Raw genomic sequence first — 22072 nt, forward strand, 5'->3', positions numbered from 1 at the left:
ATGACGTTGTTTGTTGGCGTTACAGAAGCTTGGGTAACCTTGAAATAGCCTCTTCGAAATAATCGGCACATCTTCGCGGGTGTGCAGCTAAGAAACTAGACTGGGTTTAGGTCTTAAGATTAAGGAGGGGAGGGCTGTCAACAGCACCTGATGATCTTTAAGATGGCTATTTTAGTTCAAAACCCGATGGGTTTTGAACCAAATTACTTCGGTGTGAAACACCGAAGGTAATATTTTACAGTCAGTAAAATAGTACTTCCCAAAGGCGTATTTGAATAAGTACCCGAAATGTACTTACTTCGACATGGTACATCAAACTTAATATTTTGCACTGCATTCCCACGTAAGAACAAATTACATTGACCTAAGGTCAGGTATGAAGGTCAGACCAATGTCAAAATCAACCCACTTTATTACTCGAGGGCTTGTTGTATTGGGTAGTTTCTGGTGCTCATTTCGAATTTATTGATGACAGGAACTGCATTATGCACCTTCCATGGACTTATAAAGGGTCTGAACAGGTCACTAACCTAGGATGACGCGGGTCAACATCTTGTTTTTTTCAGAACATACTGCCTGGCGTAATCCATGCGGCTTATCCTAATGCAAAACGCAAATAGGTATTGTATGATTTTGGCCACCATGACCTCAAACAAGTCAAAAGAGGTCACTGACCTTATATGGGCATGTGACCTTTTGCTTGGAACCGATATCTAGGCTCCACTAACCCTTTGAAGAATAACGTGAAATTTGACCTTGTTTGACCTTATTTGGCCCGAAGGTCAAATGTAACACGTAAATGCCCTGGGGCGATCCCACCATGACGTCACCATAGGATTGCCAGGTCTAGCCCCGACTAGTTTCCCCCCCCCCCCCCCCGCCTGATATCAGCAAAAAATCACCGGCCGATTTTAACCTCATAGAGAGCTTGGCACCCCTAAGGGAGGCAACGTTCGATCCTCGCTTGAGGTTAGAAAAAGAGAAAAAGCTTTGCTGATTCACTTAAACAAAGTTGCCACTGTCGCTGTCGAAAGCTCGTCAACGTTTCTGGTATTTAGCTCTATTTCGGACTTACGGGAGCAAGGCCGCGGCCAAGGCCAAGGCGATGCCAGGGCGACATGGCAAAAAAGGCGGTGCGCAGATCAACAATTGCGACACGTTGAGTGGGGCCGCTCGTGTGATTCACGGGCAGTGGACGTTGGGTGGACGCGTATTGGGACATACGTGGTTTGCGACGTTGGGTGACAGGAACAGTCCGGAAGGAAGGTAGGAACCGTGATGGAAGGCGTGAACGCAGGTGGTGTGACCAGCGGTTAAATTTCCTGTTCTGGTGGTGGCGGCTGCTCCAGGCAACCAAGTTTACGAAGAAGTGGATAAAAGGTTATTGGTGAAACATGATTTCTAGTGTTTTCGGGGTTTGTGAGTGAGTTTGATGATTCTCCCATGAAGGCTACAACTTATTTTGTGAAATTATACCTCTGGGTGTGACATTCACGCTCTTGTCACCTAATGGGAACATCAGGTTTGATGATATTACGCCTTGAATTATTATTAACATTTGTGCAAAGACCTGGGCTTAATCTATTCTCTTAAGGGTGTTGATTGGGATTGGGCCCCATGTATCTCTTAAATATGATCAGCCATACTGATTGGCATGAGTCAAGACATGATTTAGATTGTGGTTGTAGTTGTTAACAAGTAGCAGTTTCATTCAAAATATTCTATTGGAATTTATATGCATTCATGCAGCATCACATATTGCATGAATGAACAGCCTGAATTGTATTTTTAGATACTTTGAGCCTGAAGAATTGTTGACTCACCCAACGTAGTTTTAATCTTTGTGAGTTGCGGATGCTTAAATAGGTATATAACACGCCCTTTGAGCTCCAAGTATGTACCTTATAGGTTGCATGGTTTTTGGGTAAGTAGATAACAGGAGAATAATTGCAAGGTCATATAGCCAGTATCTGTCAAGCTTCAGGGGTCTCAACAATGTAAATGCCTCTAAGCTGTTTTGCAATGAGCAGTTTGTATTCATTGTATAAACATTTTCAGCACCTCTATCAGTGTTGGTGTGGACAAATACTGTGATTATGAGGGTTGGATTAAGGTCAGTCAGGGGCTCAAGCCTGTGACTTACTTTTTCAAGTTTTGTTTTGCATAACTGATGTCAAGCATGATGGCTTTACCTGTCTTTTATGTTCAGAAGTATTTGAGCAGTGCCAGGTGCCTAGTGGATGCTTACTCACTTAGCAAAAGTGTGGATTATTGGTCTATTCATTATTGTCACTTTTGGCAGATCTGTCACCTCACAAAGCCAATCAGCTAATGCAACCAAGCAGGTATCATGGTCAGTGCAAACTTAAAACAAGGCTGCAAGCATAGTACCTGTCTGGGACATATGCCCCTACCTAAGGCTGTGCAATGCAATTATATGTACCCAACTAAACAATGACAGTTTCAAATTCCATTAGGCCGCTTCCAAGTACAATACTGACAATGTATGATACTCAATGACAAAATGTAATAAGGTGTTACATGCATTCACAAGGAACCCTAAAAATATGATGTGGTTTTATAACACATAGAAGTCTGTTACACTTGTCATGTGCTGACCTTAGTTTTCAGTGACAATTATGAAGTTGTGCTTCCCTGCATTGTGAAATCCCATATACACGCCTGACTTGACATGTACCATTAGTATTCTGTTGTGTGGTTCATAGCATAAGTATGGTGCATGGCAACAGTCAAAGGACTTCACAAGTACTGCAGATGTCAAATACAATTATGTCAAAATAATCTGACCATTCTGTACTGTTGCTCATGCTAGTGCAATATATTCCTGAAAAAGGAAATGTCCTTGAAAATAACAAGTTTACTCCAAGATGGAATAACAAGTGATCCTTATGGTTTCCTGCTACATTATAGCCAAGCATAAAGCATACTTTGTTTTGCCTGAACCACTAGCCATGTTATGCACCTAATGATTGTGTATGATGCATCCATGGTTATAGTTTACAGGTGCATGACCTTCATGACCCTATCTTCTTTTTATCTTCTATCATTTTTCAGAATTTGTTGCTGTAAATGGCGTTGGAACTGAAGTCCCTGGAACATGACCACGTACAAAGTTTGTTGTCAGTGAAATCATTTGTGAGCCGGCACGTTGATGGCGGCCGCATGGCGGCAGAGCTGGCGCATGTCCAGGGCCGGTCAGAGTCTGAGGACGCGGCAGTGACCGAGTGGTTGCGCTGGTGTCAGTCGCGGCCTGGCGTGCTGACCGTGGAGGCCGCCGTGCCCGCGACCATCCTCAGCGGCGCCACCCTTGTCGACATCAAGGTCGGCGGTCGGAGGCGTGAGCCGGATGACAAGATCTACAACCGTAACCCGGACATCCGTCGGCGCGTGGCGCGCGGTAACTGCGTGCTGGAGCTGCGCGGACCCGGCGCAACGCACCGCCTCTGCCTCGTGCACGCGCTCAAGAAATTCACCGGCGGCATGGGCGACGAGGACGATGAGACGGACGATGGGGACGACGCCAACTGGCGGCGCTTCTTCCTGCAGCCATTGGAGACCGCCTCACGACTGGTGCTGACGCAGAAGGCCAACGGCGAGGCGGCCCACCTCAGTGCGCGCTGGCTAGACGGCGCCTTTCTCCTGTGTGTCGGCTCTAAGAATGTCCACATGGTATTGCGGCGCGAGGTGGACATTGAGCTCTATAGTGAGCCGCGTTACCAGGTGGCGCGCCAGGTGGCCGCGGCCCTCTGGCGCCACCTGGCGGCACTGGATGACGAGCAGCGCCGTCACCTGCTCAGCTTCCTGCATCACACGCGCTTCACGGCTGTCTTCGAGCTGCTGCAGCCCGACCACCAGCACGTAGAGGATCTCTCGCACTTGGAGCATGCCGAGCTGCGGTTCATCACCTGGACGCTGTCATTCGACCCTTCCAGCGAGCCGGCCACCTCACTGTGCAGCTGCCCACCGGAGCTGGCCTTCCGCCTGGCCGAGAGCTTTGGCCTGAAGACCGTCAGGTACTCCGTAGTGACTGATAATATTGAAGAGGAGCTCCCAGACATTATGCTGCGTGTCAGGAAGGCACACGGCTTCGAAGGCAAGGTTATATTCTTCGTAGACGACGACGGCAACGTCATCGGAATGCTCAAGAAGAAGACTGCGTGGTACATCCTCCTCAGGGCTTTGAGGGAGAAGTTGTGCTTCGCGCTTGGCAAATTCCCGTTCGCGGAGTTTCGGTCATTGGTCGAGAAGAGGTTCCGCGCAATCCAAGCGTGGTTGGGGCTAGACGATGCGTTCGTCGAAAACTGGATTGAGCTCGGCATGGCCTTTGCTAAATGGTGCAAGGATCACGACTACGACACTGAAACGCTACGAACCATGCTACCGCCACTTTGGAGCCAGTTCTTGCGCAAGAGCGGTCGGACGGACCACTTTGAAGCACACATATCGTAGCTGTTGGCTGATGCTGTTTTGGTGATTCGTGTGGGCGCGCCCGGGGAGGCATCTACAGTGTCTTTATCTGGTTGTACGGGTGTTCAGCGATGTCGGTGATCAATTTTGCCGGAGCCTAAGCCGCTATAGTCATGAGGTTTGATCTGGAGGATGCACCCGCCGCTTACCAAGACGTGATTTCCCTCTATAACCCCCTTTATGATTGGCTTGCGACCGATTATTTTAGCTCTGTAGCTGTGCCATTCTGGCTTACGAAGCATTTAATCATTACGTAAGCTGAAACATGACTCAGTTGTGCCTATATCTTTTTTACACATTTCATGGTGTTACGTGTATGCGTACGTGGTTGTGTCGTGTACATGCGTGCATTTTGTTGTGACATCCAGCGAAATATGGCGCTAGGCACTTCTCAGTGGTATAATGTCATGTCATTGATTTATCGATGCGTGCAATAGTGGATTACACAAAGACCGATTCTTGCGTGGTTGTTTGCCTGGCTGTCAAACTGTTTCGTAGTATAATACATGTATTAAGCTCAGTAACAACTTTTTGAGCTCTTCCGTGACGAAGACAAAACAGGATGCGCTGGAAAGCGTGGCTGTGCGGTGCGTTGAAACCAACTTCCAAGCGACGTAACATGTTTTGTTCTACCTGTACAAAATTAGCACAAAGTTGCCTTTCGTTGCTTGCTTCATCGGCACATTGCAGGATGCATTGACATTGGCTTCCTTGTTTTCGAACGTACGCATGCAGGTGAGTGCCTGATCGCACTGGCATGATTCTCTGCACTGACATTAATTCTTCGTTCCCTAGGTGGCGAGAGGTACCTGCCCGGATCGCGCGCAAGCAGGTGAGCGTCCCGTGTGCCGGTGCCTGAGAGCGGCTCCGTAAGCAGTGACCGTCTGACCCACGTCCGTCCGGCCGTCATGCGGTGTCTGGTGGCGCTGGTGCTGGCCGCCTGGGCCGGCCTGGCCGAGGCCGACGCCGGCAACAGCACCCTTCAGATGGTGCAGGTGCTGTTCCGGCACGGTGAGCGCACGCCTGTCCTCGTCTGTCCGACCGACCCGCACCGCGACCACTGGCTGGAGCAGGGCCTCGGCCAGCTGACCGGCCGCGGCAAGCGCATGCAGTACGAGCTGGGCCAGTTCCTGCGGCGGCGGTACGCCGACTTCCTGCCGGCTCAGTACCACGTCAATTACACGGTTGTACGCTCCTCGGACGTCGATCGCACGCTGATGTCGGCGCAGGCGAACCTGGCCGGCCTGTACCCGCCGCAGGGCCGGGACGTCTGGAACCCCGACCTGCACTGGCAGCCGATCCCCGTGCACACCAAGCCGACGTCCGAGGACCTGCTGCTCAGCTTCCTGACGTCGTGCGCGCGCTACGAGCTTGAGTTGCGCCGGCTGATGGCCACGCCCGAGCTGCGGCGTGTCGACGCCAAGAACCGGCAGCTCTACGACCATGTCAGCCAGCACTGCGGCGTGGAGGTGCGCGACTTGGCCACGCTGGCGCTGATCTACGATCTGTTGCTGGTGGAGAGCGACCAGAACATGACGTTGCCGGCCTGGGCCACGGCCGTGCTGCCGCCGTACAATCGCACCGTCTACCCGGACCTGCTGCGACCGTTGAATGAGCTCGCCTTCAACCTGCTCAGCTACGACGCACCGCTGAAGCGGCTGGGCGGCGGTGCGCTGCTCGGCCGGCTAGCGGAGCTGCTGCGCCAGAAGGTGGCAGGCTCACTGCAGCCGGCCGGCCGCCGGCTCTTCATGTACTCGGGCCACGACGCCGACGTGGCGGCGCTGCTCGGCACGCTTGGCGTCTACAACGGCCTGGCCCCGCCGCTGGCCAGCTGCGTCATCGTCGAGCTACACCGCGCGCCGTCCGGCGCCTTCTTCGTGCGGCTCTTCTACCGCAACGACACGACGGTGGCGCCGTACCGGCTGCAGGTGCCGGGCTGCATCGACGACTGTCCGTGGGAGGCGTTCCGAGACCTGGCGGCACGCGTGACGCCGGCCGACGGCGCGGCCGAGTGCGCGGCGCCGGCCGGCGGCATGCCCTCCGGCCAGCAGGTTACCGTCATCGCGCTGGCTGTCACGCTGGCGCTGCTGCTGGTGCTCTGCACCATCGGCGCCGTCATCTTTGGCCGCCGCCGCCGCCAGATGCAGGCGTACTCCCACTTCGGTGAGATCCCGACCTAGGTGCCGAATGGGACGGCGGCGCCTGCGGCCGGGCCGCAGCTCCGGAGCGGTGAGCATGCGAGACTAAGCGGGAGTGATGAGTGCGCGCCGGAGGAAACGTGTCCGGGTCTGCCATGCCCTGGTCTGCTGTGTCCGGGTCTGCAGTGTGTGGATCTGCAGTGTCCGGGTCTGTAGGGCCCGGACCTGCCTTGTCCGGGTCTGCGATGGCCTGGTCCGCCGTGCTCGGATTTGCAGTGTCCGGTTCTGCAGTGTGTGGGTCAGCAGTGTCCGGGTCTGCAGTGTTCGCAGACCCAGACACTGCAGATTCGGCAGGCCCGGATGCTGCAGGGTCTACAGAACCCGGGTCTGCCGTGTCTGGGTCCGCCTTGTCCGGGTCCGCCGTGTCCGGGCCTGCAGAATCCGGGTCTGCCGTATCCGGGTCTGCCGTGTCCGGGTCTGCCGTGTCCTGGTCTGCAGCGTGCGCGGTCGAGCTGATTCGGCGCTGTACTACAGGGAGTGCACTAGAGGCTCAGTTGCAGCGGTGCGTCGGATACCTATTGTATGATATGGCTGACTGGAATATCGTTTTATGCACAAATGGGATGGAGGCCCTGGGTATGGCTGTGCTTGCTTTGGACCGTGTGGTGTAGTGTGGCGGAGTGGGAGCTGCAGACTTCGATTTTGCTGTTGGATAGTATTGTATCACGGGCGTGAAGTGGACGTGCTCCTAGTGGCGTCGGCCGGGCGTGTTGCGGTGCAGTTTACAGTGGCGCGGTGAGCCTGCTGTGGCGGACGTGATTCGCCCAGGGAGTCCGGCTGTCTTGGGGTGCTGTCGCTGGTGAGGCAGGTGTGGCGAGACGAGCTGCGCGCGGGCTCCGCTCGTGCTGCGGAGATGCGCTCGACGCGGGATGTTCCGTACGGGCAGAGTCTGGAGCTTTGATGATTCCCCACCGACCCGACTTGCGCTCTGGACGAGATGTGGAAGGCAGGCATGTGAGCTGACGATTGTCTCCAGCACTTGTGCAAGCGTCTGGCTTTGGGTTTTCCGATGTTGAAGCGTTGATGTTCGTTTCCCAACGTTGTGCATGAACGTAAGTGGGAAGATCTGCGACTGGGATTCTCTCGTGTGTATGTATTATGTATCAACGTTGGAAACCCGGGAATCTCCCAGTCTCTGCCCCAAATACGTGCCTGGCCGGCCATGCACCGAAAGCGAAGTCGCATCTGATTTGTGTCTGCATGCGAAGAATGCGTTTCGGTTTTCGCCACATCTTTACTGTGTTTTTTCTGCTCGAGCTTTTATTTTGCCTTTTGTCCCCAAGGTGTGTGGTTAATTTTTCTGGCGCGCATGGCGATCCGGCTGTTTCAACGTTTGGTTTCTCTTTCCTGACCTCTGTGCATTACCAGAAATTTTGGGTGGCTATTCATCGCGAGGAAAATTGGGATTTATGCATTACTTAAGTATTCTTGTTTGTTTACTCTAGATTGGCGTGTTGTACCTTTGTCGGCCAAGCCATTTTGGGAACATAGTTCCGTTATTGCCATTTTTAGCGCCCGTCTTCGTTGTATAACCACGTAAGGGGAAGAATCAAGGACATATTTTGCTGTGTTCTGGCATTGTGGATTTGGGTTGGCTCATCCGACAGTGATGTATCCCCCCAGCTTGCATGCTAATGGTTAGCGTTTGTATACTGGACCGTGCTCCACCAGTAACGCTGTGTATCGATCAACCTCACAGTGTGCACAACATCGGATGCACAGAACAGTCCGTGGTGTATCATATGATGCCAAGTGAAGCTGATTGCATCCTAGCGTCGCAAAGACTTGCTGTCTGCTGCTCTGTCTGCCTTCTGCTCGGCAAGATCGTCCGATTTGCGCTGGCCTGTACTTCAGTTGTCGCTTTGACGGCTCAGAACATTATATTACGAGCATTGTTGCTGGCGTTTATGGGTGGTGAAAGGTGACGAACGGTAAGCAAGGAAAAGGTGACGAGTGGAGGGGGCACGCGGCATAAATGACGGGAAAAGTTAGTGAGCAGTCGAGGTTCGTAACCCGTAGGACTGAGCAACGCAACCAGCACGCCATGTATGGAAAGGCGTTTGTTAACCCTCGCCCGGCCGGCGGGGGAGGGCGGTGGCTGGGCTGGGGGGGGGGGGAGTTTGCTCCCCTCCTACGGTTTTTTAGAGCACAACTCAAAAACAAACGCTTGAAACAGTGCGAAATTTGTAATATCTTTTCATCTATCAAGCTGGAGTATTTTTTTTGCAAATTGTGGGTTTTGTCTATCATGACCGGTGACATTTGTCAGAGGTCAACCTATAAAGGACTGACCGCACACCTTTTTACAGGTCAGTTGCCATTGTTCAAACTTATGATGACAGAACATTGTGGCATCTACAGACTGCAGTAGTTAGATCTTTTGAAAAATGTGGGGTGACCTAGTCAGGTCAATTTTTGCTCTTGTTCGTGAATAATTAAGATTTGTATGCATTCTTGCGTAGTTTTTATTTTAAAATATGAGGAAAAGAGTACTAAAGAGTATGCCGGCAAAACTATCTATTATAATCACCTGTACACAGTATTCGAGGGTCGGGTTGTCCCGGCAACGGGCGACGGCCGGCCAGAGCCTTGGCCGTGTTTGCGGCTAATAAGAGCTATTGCGGGTATGTTTGGCGAGCGCATGAAGGTGAATGGGTCGGTTTATTCGCAAACGGGGTCTTTACGCTGGTTTTTTATACGGTACACACACATCGACCTTTTTATCTGCCCGCCCTCTGACTTAAAAATGTTTTTCTCCGGGACAGAAGTGTGTTAACAGAGCATCATGGAAGCCAGCGCCTTACCTAAATGTGGTATGAAGTCGTCCATCAGTAATTTGCCAACAATTTTGATCGCAGGCTAGTATCTTTAGCTTCTATTAGCCGACAGCAACTAGGTTTTGAGATGGAAGGGTAAAGTCTTCCGGCCTGTTCGCAGTTGGTGGCACGTGCCTTCGCATGCACGTTCGCTGTCAGGGCTAGATCCTCGCCATGAGTGAGCCATGGGCACGTCAGGTGACCAGAGTGGAAATAGCACGCCTGGCTCCCATCAACGTGAGTGACAGTGAAGTGGGCCACGAATCAGAAGAGTCTGATTGCTTGGAAGTTTTTGTGTTCCGGGCATGGTCCATTTTCGGGATAGGAGCCGCCATCAGGTGATGAAGAGACGTCGCCGCCCGTGCAGTCAGCAGGCAGTGGCCATGTGATGACTGTCATGACAGCCACACAGCTGAAGCTGACACTATGGCCACGCATGGGGTGCGTCGTCGCCGCTAAGTGGTTAACCGGACTGGGGCCACCCATCCACCGTCGAGATCTGGCCAACATGTTGACGGAATCGTCAGGCCTGAGAAGCCGCCAGGCGAAAAACCTTCGCACTGAATAAGATTCCTTTCCCTTGTTCTTTTTCGGCGGCATCATTGAACATACCGTGACAAAAAAACCTGGACCATTCCGCAGCAAAGCCATCGAGAGCACTGGTGCGGAGGGCTGGGCAAAGTCTCAGCACCTGCTACAGCCGACGGACGCCGGAGAAATCAGTGCATTCATCAGCCTGAACGTGCTCCGCGGCACCATACCCCTCTATGGGCGCGATATGATCTTTGCAGTCGGCGCGCCCGAAAACCTTAATTATTAACAAAGCGCCGTACCTCTCGAGTAGTCCAACCAGTTCTTTTACGGCGCCTGCGGACCATCTCATTCTCGGGCCGCCATGAGCAGGGAACGGTACACCCGCCTGCTGGGAGCAGTGACGATGGACGACCTTGGGAGGCGGGAGGAGCGGCGGACGACAGTGCTTCTGTCTGGCTCGAGAGATATTTGACGCCGTCGACGCCAGATTGCGTTGGCCTTCACCCGAGAAGTGCCTGACCATCGACGAGACACTCGTGAAGCTTCGTGGACTCTGTCCTTTCCGCGTCTACATGTCGAGCAAGCCGGGTCAGCGCGGGCTGCTGATCCGCACAACATCTAACGCCAACAATCGCTACATCGTGAAGATGTTGCCGTACACCGGCCGGCCGGCTCAGCGGCGGTGGGAAAAGCTTCTGATTTACCGGATATGATCGGTGACAAAACCGACACTTTTGCAAACCAATTGGTGACAAAACTAGGATAATGAAAACAACTTTCAACAGACCAGACCATATCACAGCAGATCATCCCAGCTAGACGAAACTCAGAGCTTAGTATTAGTCCGTACTCGCTAACGCTTGCAGCGTGAGCATGTGTAGAGCACATATCGAGACGTTGACGTTTCGCTGCATGAACAAGCTGAGCCATGAGATGCTGCCAAGCATAGTAGCTTTCATCGGGATGGTTTCAGCAGGTGACAGAAATACTACAAAGTATCAATGGTGGCAGCGCTTTTCCAATGTCCCTCGGATCAGTGCTTTTCACAAATTTTTCTCCCTCAAGATTCACTTTACATGTTCAACAGTATAAAACACCAAATTACTAGGCCCATTATATTAGCCAATATATAGGCTAATATAATATAGGTTATATCTATCTTTGTAATGCATACAGTATTATATATATTATGCGTATATATATATATATATATATATATATATATATATATATATATATATATATATATGTGTGTGTGTGTGTGTGTGTGTGTGTGTGTGTGTGTGTGTGTGTGTGTGTGTGTGTGTGCGTGTGCGTGTGCGTGTGCGTGTGCGTTGTATTTGTCCGTCCCAGTGGCTCAATGGTTAAAGCGCCTGCCTGCCAACCCACCCGCTCGTGGCAGGGTGGGTTTGAGTCCCTTTAGGGCACTGGCTATTTGCCCTTGACAGGTATGGTCTGCGGCCGGTGGCAGCGGTCGCGCTAAAGGTCAGTTGACGTCGGAGGCTAGGACGGACCGTGCGGAACATTGAGGCACGTTACGTCATTAGGTGTGATCATAGTGCATGTAAATCTAAAGAAGGTGCTAGAAATGTTCAAAAATGTCGTTGGCATCTGCTGTGACCAATTTTATGTAGGTTTTGCTCCAAACAATTGGGATCATGTTAGGAAGTGCGAGTTCTGCACCGGCAATGATTATGCGAAGATAGTGAAGGTCGCCAACGTTTCCAGCTGATTGTGCGATGATGTCACGAACCCAAACGTGGTATTGTTTCAGATGCTTGTAGAGCCATGTTATCGGTAAAAGTAGCGCTACAGGAATGCAGATGCAATTTTTCGTAGTTGGCAGCAGGGTTGTAGTTCCTCAAAATTACTTTTTGGGGCTGAATCCTCCGAAACTATGTTAAATGAAAATAATGAATAAAACGATAACTAAAAATGTGAAATTGCAGCGCTGGCTAGGTAGCACAGTCCGACCTGGCGCCGCTGTGCGTATACTCGCCACCGTATCGGAACTGGTGCGCCACCTGGTGAAGGACCACGCCAGGACTGGACGGAACGTCACCACAAACCGGCCAGTATCATGCCAGAATGACGCAAGCGGATTTTTTTCGGTACTTTAACATCGATGTAAAATATGGTGCAGCTGTATGCAGTGACCCTAGGCAACCGCATTTGCTGTGACTTCCCCCCCCCCCCCCCCCGCCAGCACGTATACTCCAGTGCGCCTCTGGAGAAGATGGTCAATATTTTATTGTATTTACTTTTTATTCTGATGTCCTAGATGCCGAAATTCGGAGGTACTCTGAGGTGCCATAAGGTTACTCATAAGATAATGCCACCATAGTCAGCCCAGCCCTCTCCGCTTGTCCTAATTTACGATACATAAAAAATTAGCCGCAAAGTAGCTTTCAAAACGACGACATGTCGCTCAGAGATTTAATATATTGCCTGAGGCTTGGCAATTTTATTTTACTGTATTTTGAGCTGGAGAGACTAAACGGCCGACCAGAGGCAACAAGATACACAGAGCTTGGCGGAAAGCACCAGTGGGTTGGTCTCAACGAGTTCTCGCTATTGGCGAAGCTTTCATGCTGTTACTTAATAACTGACCCCATTATGGCAGGTCAGGGGTCGAATTTCCACAAATCGTGCTTTTTAGCTTTACATCATACTAATGAGACCATGCATCGTGGCGACACGAAGTTTGAGCGTAATTGTTCTTATTTCATTCTTAGTACAATGGTGCGAATTTTTACGCGTGTTGAGGATATATTTCGAGGATTCATGACACATGGCTGCGTTAAAGTACCAGTGCCCCCCGCGCGCGTTCCGCGGCATCGTCTGCTGTCGCTCGCCACCCGCGCCGGCTGCACGTCGCCGTGCAGTGTTTCTTAAAAAAAACGCCGCTGCTCCGAGGCTAGAAAAGCTAGGAACGCGTTGCTGGTATTACAACACGCGCCATGGACGCTCCACAGGTGACTGAAAATTTGGACGCGATTGCAAAACATACCAGACAGGTATTCCCAAAAACACCTTAGGGAGACCTACTTGGTCAATTCGGCACGCCTGGTATATGGTAAAATCATCTACATACACCAGTCGGTTCTGAATATCAGCAGCGGCACCGTTAACCATAGCAAAGAAAGGACCGGGCCAAGTAGGGTGCCGGGGTGCCGGTAGTTTTCCATCGCTCTGGCTGTGCCCGTGCGCACAATCAAAACAGCATTCGGCTAAATGCATTAGGCCTAATGGTTCGGGCTAAATGCGTTTGGTTATTTGTCAGCAAACCCTGTCATTGACACCCCGCGGTCTCCGGCCACGTACCCGCTATGGCCGTCATCAGAGGTGCCGATCGATAAAACAAGGTTGGAATGTGAAAAGTGTTAGTTGGAATTTGGACGAAGACAGGGAAAAAGTCGTGGACATTTTTTCTAACGCCGATATCATTTTGTTGTGTCACAAATTGGTATGCATATCAAACTTCAAGATAACATAAAAAGATTACATAAAAAAGGGAGATAGGGGTTTGGCATGTGCCATTCGAAAATTTCAGGCAGGAGTGAAAAATTCACATAAAATATGGGGAAAGGAAGTGAAAAGTTCCCCCTCACAGGGTGTTGTTTTACACCCAAAGTCGGCAATTCTAGGACACTGGGAAAATTTCGGGGCTTATTACGTTGTCCAGAGGTCTTACGCTGCTGCCCAGGGTCTACATGTCCACTTGCCATGTCAATCTGATCGCTAAGGAGCTTTCCATGTTGTCTTTGATCTATCTGCATTTCTTCGTAGGGCCCAACACTGCTGTTGGGACGCTGTCTGCTCTCATGCCTGGGCGCTCTTGATCAATCAGGTTTTCCTTCACGGATTGTTTTCCCATTCGCCCGGAAGGCTCCATGCGCTTTTCCGAGGCCCATATGCCAGGGTGCGCTCATATGATCAAAGGCCCTTCATATTAGTATCCGGTTCTTTCCACTTACTTGGTGGGCCTTGTGCCGTTGTCGGGGCCTTATATGTTAAGGCACCGAAACATTCGGTGTCCAGGGGCCCTTTACTTTGATCGAGGAATCTTTGCCTTTGATTTTATTTGCGGAGTACTCTTCACTCCTTTCGAGGGTCTCTCTGTTAATGTGCTTGTACCCTCTTGATCGCACAGGTGTATTAATTCATGATCTTGTATAATTCCCCTTTGCTCAGAGGGACTTGTGCCCTGGGTGGGACAACACATGCCAACTTACCGGGACACTACCGATTGTTTAGGGGCCCAACACGCTGGTCTTGGGCTCTTTTTGCTTGCTCTGGGGATCCTATACTTGTTGACGGGAGACACTTTGTTGGCCTCCTGCGGCACCCATGCTTGCTAAGGTTTCGTCCCAATTGCCCTTGATGCATTCGCCTTGGAGCAGTAGTCGAATATGCGCCGATGAATTTTTACGCGCCACTGCCGAACGTAATTTTACATACCGCCGACGTCGTCATTTTCATTAGCTATTGAGTGTGTGACACTTACTACACTAGTGCACCACGTCTTAAACATACTTTGAATGACAAGATATGTTGCACTCCTTTATGATCAAGGAAAAGTTATGCATTAGTCATCAGCCATCAGCTGATTACATCGCCCAGCCAGCTAGCCGTAAATTCATAAGCTGGAAATCAAGTTTGTGCTAAGTTTTGATGGTTGCTAGTAGCCAACTCAAGTTCATTTTGCCTGTTGTTCCGAAACACTTAGCCTCAAAATCACAGAATTTAACGTAATCTGTAGAAAATGAGTGAGGTATATTTGTATGCATGCGTGGCACGCCTAGCTTTAGAGGGCTGCACGCACCAAGATGGGTTTCCGTAGTTAAAAAAGAAATGAATAATTAAGTATCTATATGCATATATATATATATATATATATATATACATATATATACATATATATATATATATGCATATATATATGCACATATGTACATACACAACATATGAATTGTTTCAAAATGTAAGGAAGGAAAACAAAAACATTTTTTAGAGCAGGTCCCAAACTCCAGGGGCCCAAAATGTTGCTTGCCTTCTTTGATGGGATTCTGGATCTGCCCCTGATTGGACGGCTCTGTTAACACCCAAACCACTTACAAAAAAAAATGTATTGGAACAATAGAAAGAAGCAAAAACAGCAACAGCAGAGTTGAAAACTAGACTGGAGCATGGTAGAAAGAAAACAACAGGGTTTTAAATTTTTAGCTCCGGGCTAAAAAAAAAGGTCTACGTTTGATCCCCCTCTTCCATCGTTCCCATCTCGTACTCGTGCTAACCCACTCAGCCCTCTCTCCCTGCCGCCGTGGATTTATCACCTCTCATTTCGTTCCAAAGTTGCTTCCTGTACCATTACCCGCTAATCAATATATTTCCTTTTCACGCATTCCACGTCCCTTCATCCCCTCCCCCAGCCCTTCTTTTCTCTCCCTCACTTGTTTTGGCTGTCCACCTGCGCGCCTTTATAACTCATAAGACATTTTCTGTATCGTCCCCTTTACACTTTTTTTGGCACTCCCTATACCCTATGTAAACAATTCCTTTATAGATCCCCATACACTCACTTCAGCGCTCCCCTTACGCTTCTTTTCCCGATTCCTCAGCACTACACTTAGCGCTCTTTCTACACACCCTTTATCTCTCTCTGTACACATTGTCCGTCACCCCGTCTTCCTGAGGCTGCCTTAGCTCCACTTCCAAGTTGATTTGGCCCGAGGCGGGTGCGAGAGACGGCGGGGCGATGGCCAGCTCCAGCGGCTCGCTGGTCGGCAGCAGCCGGTAGCGGCGCAGCATGTGACACAGCGCCAGCTTGATCTCCATCATGGCGAACCGCTTGCCGATGCAGTGGTGTGGCCCGGCGCCGAACGGCATGTGGCTGTAGGGCACGATGTTCGGTCGGTTTTCGGCACTAAACCGCTCCGGTTCGAACTTCTCCGGGTCGGGCCACAGGTCATGGTCGTAGTGGATGCAGATCGGTACCACGGCTACGACGGCCCCGCGAGGCATGCGCATCCCCTGAACCTCCGTCTCGAAACTTGCCTCTCGGCCATACATCCACGAGATGGGCGGGTAGAAGCGTAGCGACTCCTGGATCACCATATCCAGGTAAGGCAGGTCGGCCACGTTGTCGTAGCTGAGGTCGCCGCTGGCCGGTACGTTAGCCGTGATCTCGTCGTACAGACGGCTCTGTACAGCCGGGTGGCGCGCCAGCAGGTGCGACGTAAAAGCTAGTGCTGTACTTGTGGTCTCATAACCGCCCGCGATAAACGCGAATGCGTTGGAGACCAACTCTTCGTTCGTAACAGGTTCGCTGCCAATGTCGGCGCTCTGCGCCTCCATCAACAGCTGCAAGGCGTCCGTGGCCGCCACACCGCTCCGCTGGCGATGTTGGAGGACGTCGCGAAGCCAGCGCTGCAGCTGCTGGTTTACGTGGTACGCTCGCGAGGCCGGCCCGAATGCGCTCAACAGAGGCCGCAACAGGCGCGTTAGCGGCTCTAGATGGCCCAGCATTCCGACCATTTGAGAGCAACTGAACAACGTCTTCATCATGACCAGTAGCGGGTCACGCAGGTCCGTCTGGCAGTGTGCCTCCATGCCCAGCGCGCACTTAGCGATCACTTCCAGAGTGAGCCGGTGGAAAGTGGCATATACATTGGTAGGATGGCCCTGCAGCCTATTGGCCTCCAGGACGTCAAGGAAGGTCTGAATGGGCCTATTCATAGCCGACGACATACCCTTCAGCTTTTTGGCGGTGAAGGCCGGGTTAAGGACGCGGCGGACGTACTTCCAGCGCTCGCCCCTCAGCGCCAGAAGAGTGTCATTAAAGATGGGCAGCAAGGATTGCTTCCTTTCAGGCCGGTCAGGAAACGTGTCAACGCTCTTAACGAACACCTCGCGAACCAGGTCTGGGTCCGTGGTCAACAACATCGGCGTCGTGCCGATGTACAGCGCCATCGTCTTGCCTCTGATACCATGTTGAACTCCGTACGCGTCAAACAGACGCCGAAATTCCGATGGTCCCGTTGTGCCTGTTAGCTTGGCGGCGTGTCCGTAGATCAAGCTGTATGGCGGCACATTGTATCCCAGTCTCTGGAGCGTCTGGAGCTTGTAAAGCCGCCGTCTGCAAACACGCAGCAGACATTCAGTACACACGCCAAAAGTACACAGCATTAAGTGCCAAACGCTCGCAATAAATGACCATACATGAGTCCACCAATGGCCAAATACGGACACCAAAATTAGGTTCTATGACAAATTACTCAATGGCGCTCAACCAATACCATTTCTCCAAATGTGTGCATCAGAGTTTTTTTACCGTCTTCTCTTTTTGCGCCTTCTTAAAAGGCAAACGACTAGAATGGGGTATTCATGTTGACGAACTGTTTTGTAACCACGCGAAGAAAATCTTAAATCCGAAAACACCTGGCTGAAATGTCATTTCGCGGAATGTCGATTAACCAAAATGGCTTTATTGTGAATGGCAATTAGATAAATGCAAAGCCGCCAAATGGTCCTTTTCCCAAATATAAAATCGTCGAAACGCTAAATAGCCCAGTGCATTTTGCGAAACTTTATTTTGACATTGAACGGATTTTAAGTGATGTCCCGACAGACCACAAGGTGTCGCTCATTACTTACACCACACAGTGAAGTGTAGGGGATTAGGAAAGTAACCAATATTCGTAAGGACTTGGAGTACCATGACAATCCGTGTGACAACGGAAGACGATGGGACTCTAACAACCACCAAATACTCTTAACTTTCTATGTGGATGGGCCCTGGGCGTTTCCACGCACGCAGGTCTGGGAATTCAGATGCCAATCAGGGCGACCTTAGCGCCGATCGAGGCAAATGCTTGAACTGTTTCTATCTACAATCTACATTTGTAAATAGAAACGTCACACGGTTTTCGCCCACGTACCCGGTACGGTAGTCACGAGAGGTGCCAAGTACTTTAACAAAGTAGGAGTGTGAAAGGGTGTCAGTTGAAATTTGGACGGAGACAGGGAAAAAATCGTGGACATTTTTGCTAAGGCCAATATCATTCTGTTGTGTTGCAAATTCGTCTAGGGACGCGAGAAGCGACTGGGTTTATTAATTGTAGTCATCAGTTATGTAGCCAAGTTGTAGAATATAATAAAGCCCAGCAAGTTTTGGACAGCCTGAGTATTCCGATCCTTGTAGGGTGGACAGCTAGTCAAACCGCTGGACTTTGGACAACACCTTCCGTAAAGCGGCCTTATCTGGTAGTGATCGGCGACACCGAAGCTCGATGATGCGCACACCGGTGCAACAACCATTCAACGAAACCGTGCTGCCACAACCGGGCCACTTGCAATGCAACACTGGGTACTTCGAACTTGTTACCAGTAGATATTGAAACATACTTAGGGCATTTTATAATCGGGGAAAATGTCGCATGAAAATCGCACGTTGCATGAAAAAGATATCCTACGCAAATGGTCAGGCGACAAAAGGTCGAACGGTGGTAGGATGACAACTGCAGAGAAGACTGAAGCATTGCTTTGAAGACTGTGCATTGCTTTCACGAAAACCTGTGATACACCTCTCGTACACACGAACATTTTCTTCCTTATCATTCGATTCGAGTGAGGGAATGCAGGGACGCGAGAACCGACTGAGCTTATTGGTTGTAGTCAGCAGCTATGTTTTAATTATAAAAGGCCCAGCAATTTTTGGATAACCTGATTTTTTCGACCCTTGTTAGGCGGACAGCTGGCCTAACCGTTGGACTTTGGACAGCACCTTCCATAAAACGGCCTCGTCTGGTGGGGATCGGCGACACCGAAGCCCGATTTTGCGCACACTGGTGCAATAATTACTCAGCGAAACCGCGCCGCAAAGACCAGGCCACTGGCAAGGATGATAGAACACTGGGCACTTCGAACTCCCTCCCGGTAGACGTTGAAAGATACTTGGAGCATTCCATGATCGGGGAAAATGTCGCATGAAAAAAATCGTAAGCAAGGGAACGCAAGTCCAAAGATCGAGTGACGCTAAGATGACACTAGCAAAAGATTGCTGAGAGCAAAGGTTGCATAAAAACACGGCGTATGGGGTATATAGGATACCCAGATGTAGTTATAATGATTGCCCTTTGAAGTCCAAAATGTTGTCACGATCTGCCGCCTCTATTTCCGGGCGCTCTGGATTTCTGTCTCTTCGAAGAAAATGTAGTTCATTCGAATTTTTACGAAGCTTCCTTTTCTAGAATTTCTAAACGATGCATAAACTGACAGCTAGGTTAGCCATACAGTCGGAGGGATCGACAGCTTATTTTAACTATTTCAGAGGTCGATGGTAGTCGATTTGCCGTGTTCTACATTCCTATTTATCATGTACTATAATACTGTGCTTGAAATACAACGGCGATATTTTCCAACGATCATCACCACGTACTATGTGGTGTTCACGATTTGTTTTAGAACGACAGCATTTAAACTGATATTTACCTTCACCAAATTTTGCCTGACGATGTTTACCACGCAGCTATTAGTTGTCGTTTTTGGGTGCATCGTTTTGTCGTAAAACTTTGTCTTATGCTCCTGTACGTTCGACACTTTCCGAACGATGTTTTACTGTGCAATCCCACACATAACGTTTCGCCCTGCAGTCGCACAATGCGACATGCTGGCAAACTGCGCACCCTTCCTCAAACGCGCGCTGCTGCGTGCACTCACACGAAGAGGACGATGATCACTATGGCAACGGCCGTCAAAGCGCCGTGCCACGGCACGGCACCAAGGGACGGCAGCGCCATCCGGTAGTCGCTCCACACGCCGGGAGCGGTGCTGGTGGCACGCCGAGCCTGCCTGGCTTGCCCTCCGTCTACCGACTGGCCGACGGGCGGCCTCGCGCCGCGGAGACCTCGTGACGATCACATGGCGAAGCGGGACATGCGTGTTGACGGGAGGAGGGGAGGAGAGGGGGGCATCAAGCCGACGAGGCTGACAAGGACTGGCTCGCACTACTGCACATGTACGATAGTGGAGATACAAAGTACTGACCCTGGTAATAAGCTGGCGAGTGGTGACTGGTCAAGTTTGCGGTTTGCTGGCTAAGCGATCTCGTGTTGTTTTCCTTTCCTCCGGCCATTTCCACTAGCGCACAACGATCCGTGCTCACCCGCTGTTTATGCCAAATATTGCGATCTATACCATGATAGCAGTTGTACCACCATAATCGCTATCCTCTGGCTTGTCTGGGTGGATGTGACCTCAAAAGTAATATTCTCCCAGACGAGGGAGGACATGACTTTTACTCGCCCATCACCAGGGAAGTCCTCACAATCCCCAACCATGCAGTAACGATTTCCGCGTCACGTACGACTTGGTTAGCGGAGTCACGGTACTTAATATCAGGAAGGACATGCGCGATTTGAGCAGCCTTGGATTTTGTTGATAATTGCACAAGGATATCGAATGGGCATCACTTCTACGTGCAGACGCAGTGCTTCGAAAAAAGTGCAGCAAATGTCGAGAAACCGTTCAAATGTTTTTTTTACTTCTGCTTTTAAAACGCACTTCACGCAAGCTCCCCAGGATAGGTCCTTTTTGCACTCTGCTCATGGTTCCATCGTGCTGTCGGACCGAACTGGCACACTGGCCGGTAGGTAGGAAAGAAAAACCACCGTAGGTGGCATGTGGGTGGAATGCGGTGGGGAGGATATAGCGGGGTAACGTCGAGCCACGTGAAAAACGCCGCATTTGAAAGATCTTTCAGGAAATACGTCGGTGTCTTAGAAGCCAGATAGCGAGAGAATACCATTCCTATGGTCCTCTTTAGGCGTTGGTAGAAGCCCTCCGAGGCCATCCGCAGCTGAAAGCATAATTGGTGCCGGTCTTCCATCCTCCTCCACTGTTACAAGGATAGTCGTGCTTGCTCCATGTTCTTGGCAATATTGGATACGCTCCTAATCCTATTGCCATTTAATGCGCAACGTAATCTGTGAGCGGCACTTGACGGTCTCTCTCATGTTGGTGTCCATACTTAGGTATCCTTAATGGACTCATGTACGGTCACTGTTTGCGAGCCCTTGCATACTTCATGCTTCGCACCGCTTCTTTATGTACTAAATGTCTTTTGCGGGTTTGCAGACAACGGTTTTACAAGTTCCAGACGCCCCAAAGGCTGGGATACAAGGTGCAACCGTACGGCTTGATTTACGGGCACGTCGTCAAGCTAGCAAGCACAACCGGACCGTCGGAATTTCGGCGCCTGTTCGACGCGTACGGGGTCCAACATGGAATCAGAGGCAGGACGATGACGCTGCACTTCGCCACGACGCCAAAGTTGTTGACCACGGACCGAGACCTAACTCGCGAGGTGTTCGTCCAGTGGGTATACACGTTTTCCTGATGAGATTGACAGAATGTACCCCCTTGCTGACCATCTTTAGCCATACTCTACTGGCGCTGAGGGGTGAGCACTGGAAGCATGATCGCATCGCTCTACACCCGGCCCTCACCGCCAAGAAGCTGAAGGGTGTATCACCGGCTATGGACAGGCTCATTGAGACTATCCGCGACGTCCTGGAGGCGAACAGACTCCAGGGCAAGCCTACCATTGTATATGCAATCTCCCATAGGCTCACTCTGGAGGTGATAGGTATGTTCGCGCTGGGCATGGAGGTGCACTGCCAGATGAGGAAGCGACACGCTTCTGGCCATGATGTAAACGGTGTCTGGCTGCGGTCAGCTGGTCAGAGTGCTGAATATTCTGGAGCCGCTAACGCGCCTGTTGCAGTCTCTGTTGAGCGCATTCGGGCCGGCCTCGCGAGTGCACCACGTAAACCAGCAGCTGCAGCGCTGGCTTCGCGACGTCCTCCAGCATCGCCAGCGGAGCGGTGTGGCGGCCACGGACGCCTTGCAGCTGTTGATGGAGGCGCAGAGCGCCGACATTGGCAGCGAACCTGTTACGAACGAAGAGTTGGTCTCCAACGCATTCGCGTTTATCGCAGCCGGCTATGAGACAAGTACAGCACTAGCTTTCACGTC

The 22072-nt window shown here is 50.8% G+C and overlaps 3 protein-coding genes across 4 annotated transcripts; 2 read left to right on the forward strand and 1 right to left on the reverse strand.

Moving 5' to 3' along the window:
• The first annotated feature begins 1177 nt into the window (after positions 1 to 1177).
• Positions 1178 to 5211, forward strand: LOC119091407 (uncharacterized). The gene is made up of 2 exons (XM_037214184.1): positions 1178 to 1266; positions 3076 to 5211. The coding sequence occupies exon 2, from the start codon at positions 3091 to 3093 to the stop codon at positions 4468 to 4470; it is 1380 nt and encodes a 459-aa protein (XP_037070079.1). The 5' UTR covers positions 1178 to 1266; positions 3076 to 3090; the 3' UTR covers positions 4471 to 5211.
• Positions 1262 to 8583, forward strand: LOC119091408 (lysosomal acid phosphatase). 2 transcript variants are annotated; one of them, XM_037214186.1, is made up of 2 exons: positions 1262 to 1380; positions 5284 to 8583. In XM_037214186.1, the coding sequence occupies exon 2, from the start codon at positions 5397 to 5399 to the stop codon at positions 6666 to 6668; it is 1272 nt and encodes a 423-aa protein (XP_037070081.1). In that variant the 5' UTR covers positions 1262 to 1380; positions 5284 to 5396; the 3' UTR covers positions 6669 to 8583. The 2 variants fall into 2 exon arrangements, with proteins under 2 accessions (XP_037070081.1, XP_037070082.1); XM_037214187.1 differs by lacking the exon at positions 1262 to 1380 and adding an exon at positions 1414 to 1924.
• Positions 8584 to 15401: 6818 nt separating this feature from the next.
• Positions 15402 to 19925, reverse strand: LOC119091729 (cytochrome P450 3A9). Its single transcript, XM_037214577.1, has 2 exons — positions 19757 to 19925; positions 15402 to 17174 (listed from the first exon to the last, which is right to left on the reverse strand). The coding sequence occupies exons 1-2, from the start codon at positions 19834 to 19836 to the stop codon at positions 15689 to 15691; spliced, it is 1566 nt and encodes a 521-aa protein (XP_037070472.1). The 5' UTR covers positions 19837 to 19925; the 3' UTR covers positions 15402 to 15688.
• Positions 19926 to 22072: the final 2147 nt, after the last annotated feature.

This window comes from Pollicipes pollicipes, unplaced genomic scaffold (assembly GCF_011947565.3).
Source record: "Pollicipes pollicipes isolate AB1234 unplaced genomic scaffold, Ppol_2.1 Scaffold_3447;HRSCAF=4054_pilon_pilon_pilon, whole genome shotgun sequence".
NCBI classification, from domain to species: Eukaryota; Metazoa; Arthropoda; class Thecostraca; order Pollicipedomorpha; family Pollicipedidae; genus Pollicipes; species Pollicipes pollicipes.

Bases quoted from the DNA above. Each gene is read 5' to 3' on its own strand.
- LOC119091407 (XM_037214184.1), top strand. From the start codon at position 3,091: ATGGCGTTGGAACTGAAGTCCCTGGAACATGACCACGTACAAAGTTTG.
- LOC119091729 (XM_037214577.1), bottom strand. From the start codon at position 19,836: ATGGCGCTGCCGTCCCTTGGTGCCGTGCCGTGGCACGGCGCTTTGACG. The intron at 17,175-19,756 runs GTGAGTGCACGC...GCGTGTTTGCAG, and splicing joins GTGATCATCGTCCTCTTCGT to ACGGCGGCTTTACAAGCTCC.
- LOC119091408 (XM_037214186.1), top strand. From the start codon at position 5,397: ATGCGGTGTCTGGTGGCGCTGGTGCTGGCCGCCTGGGCCGGCCTGGCC.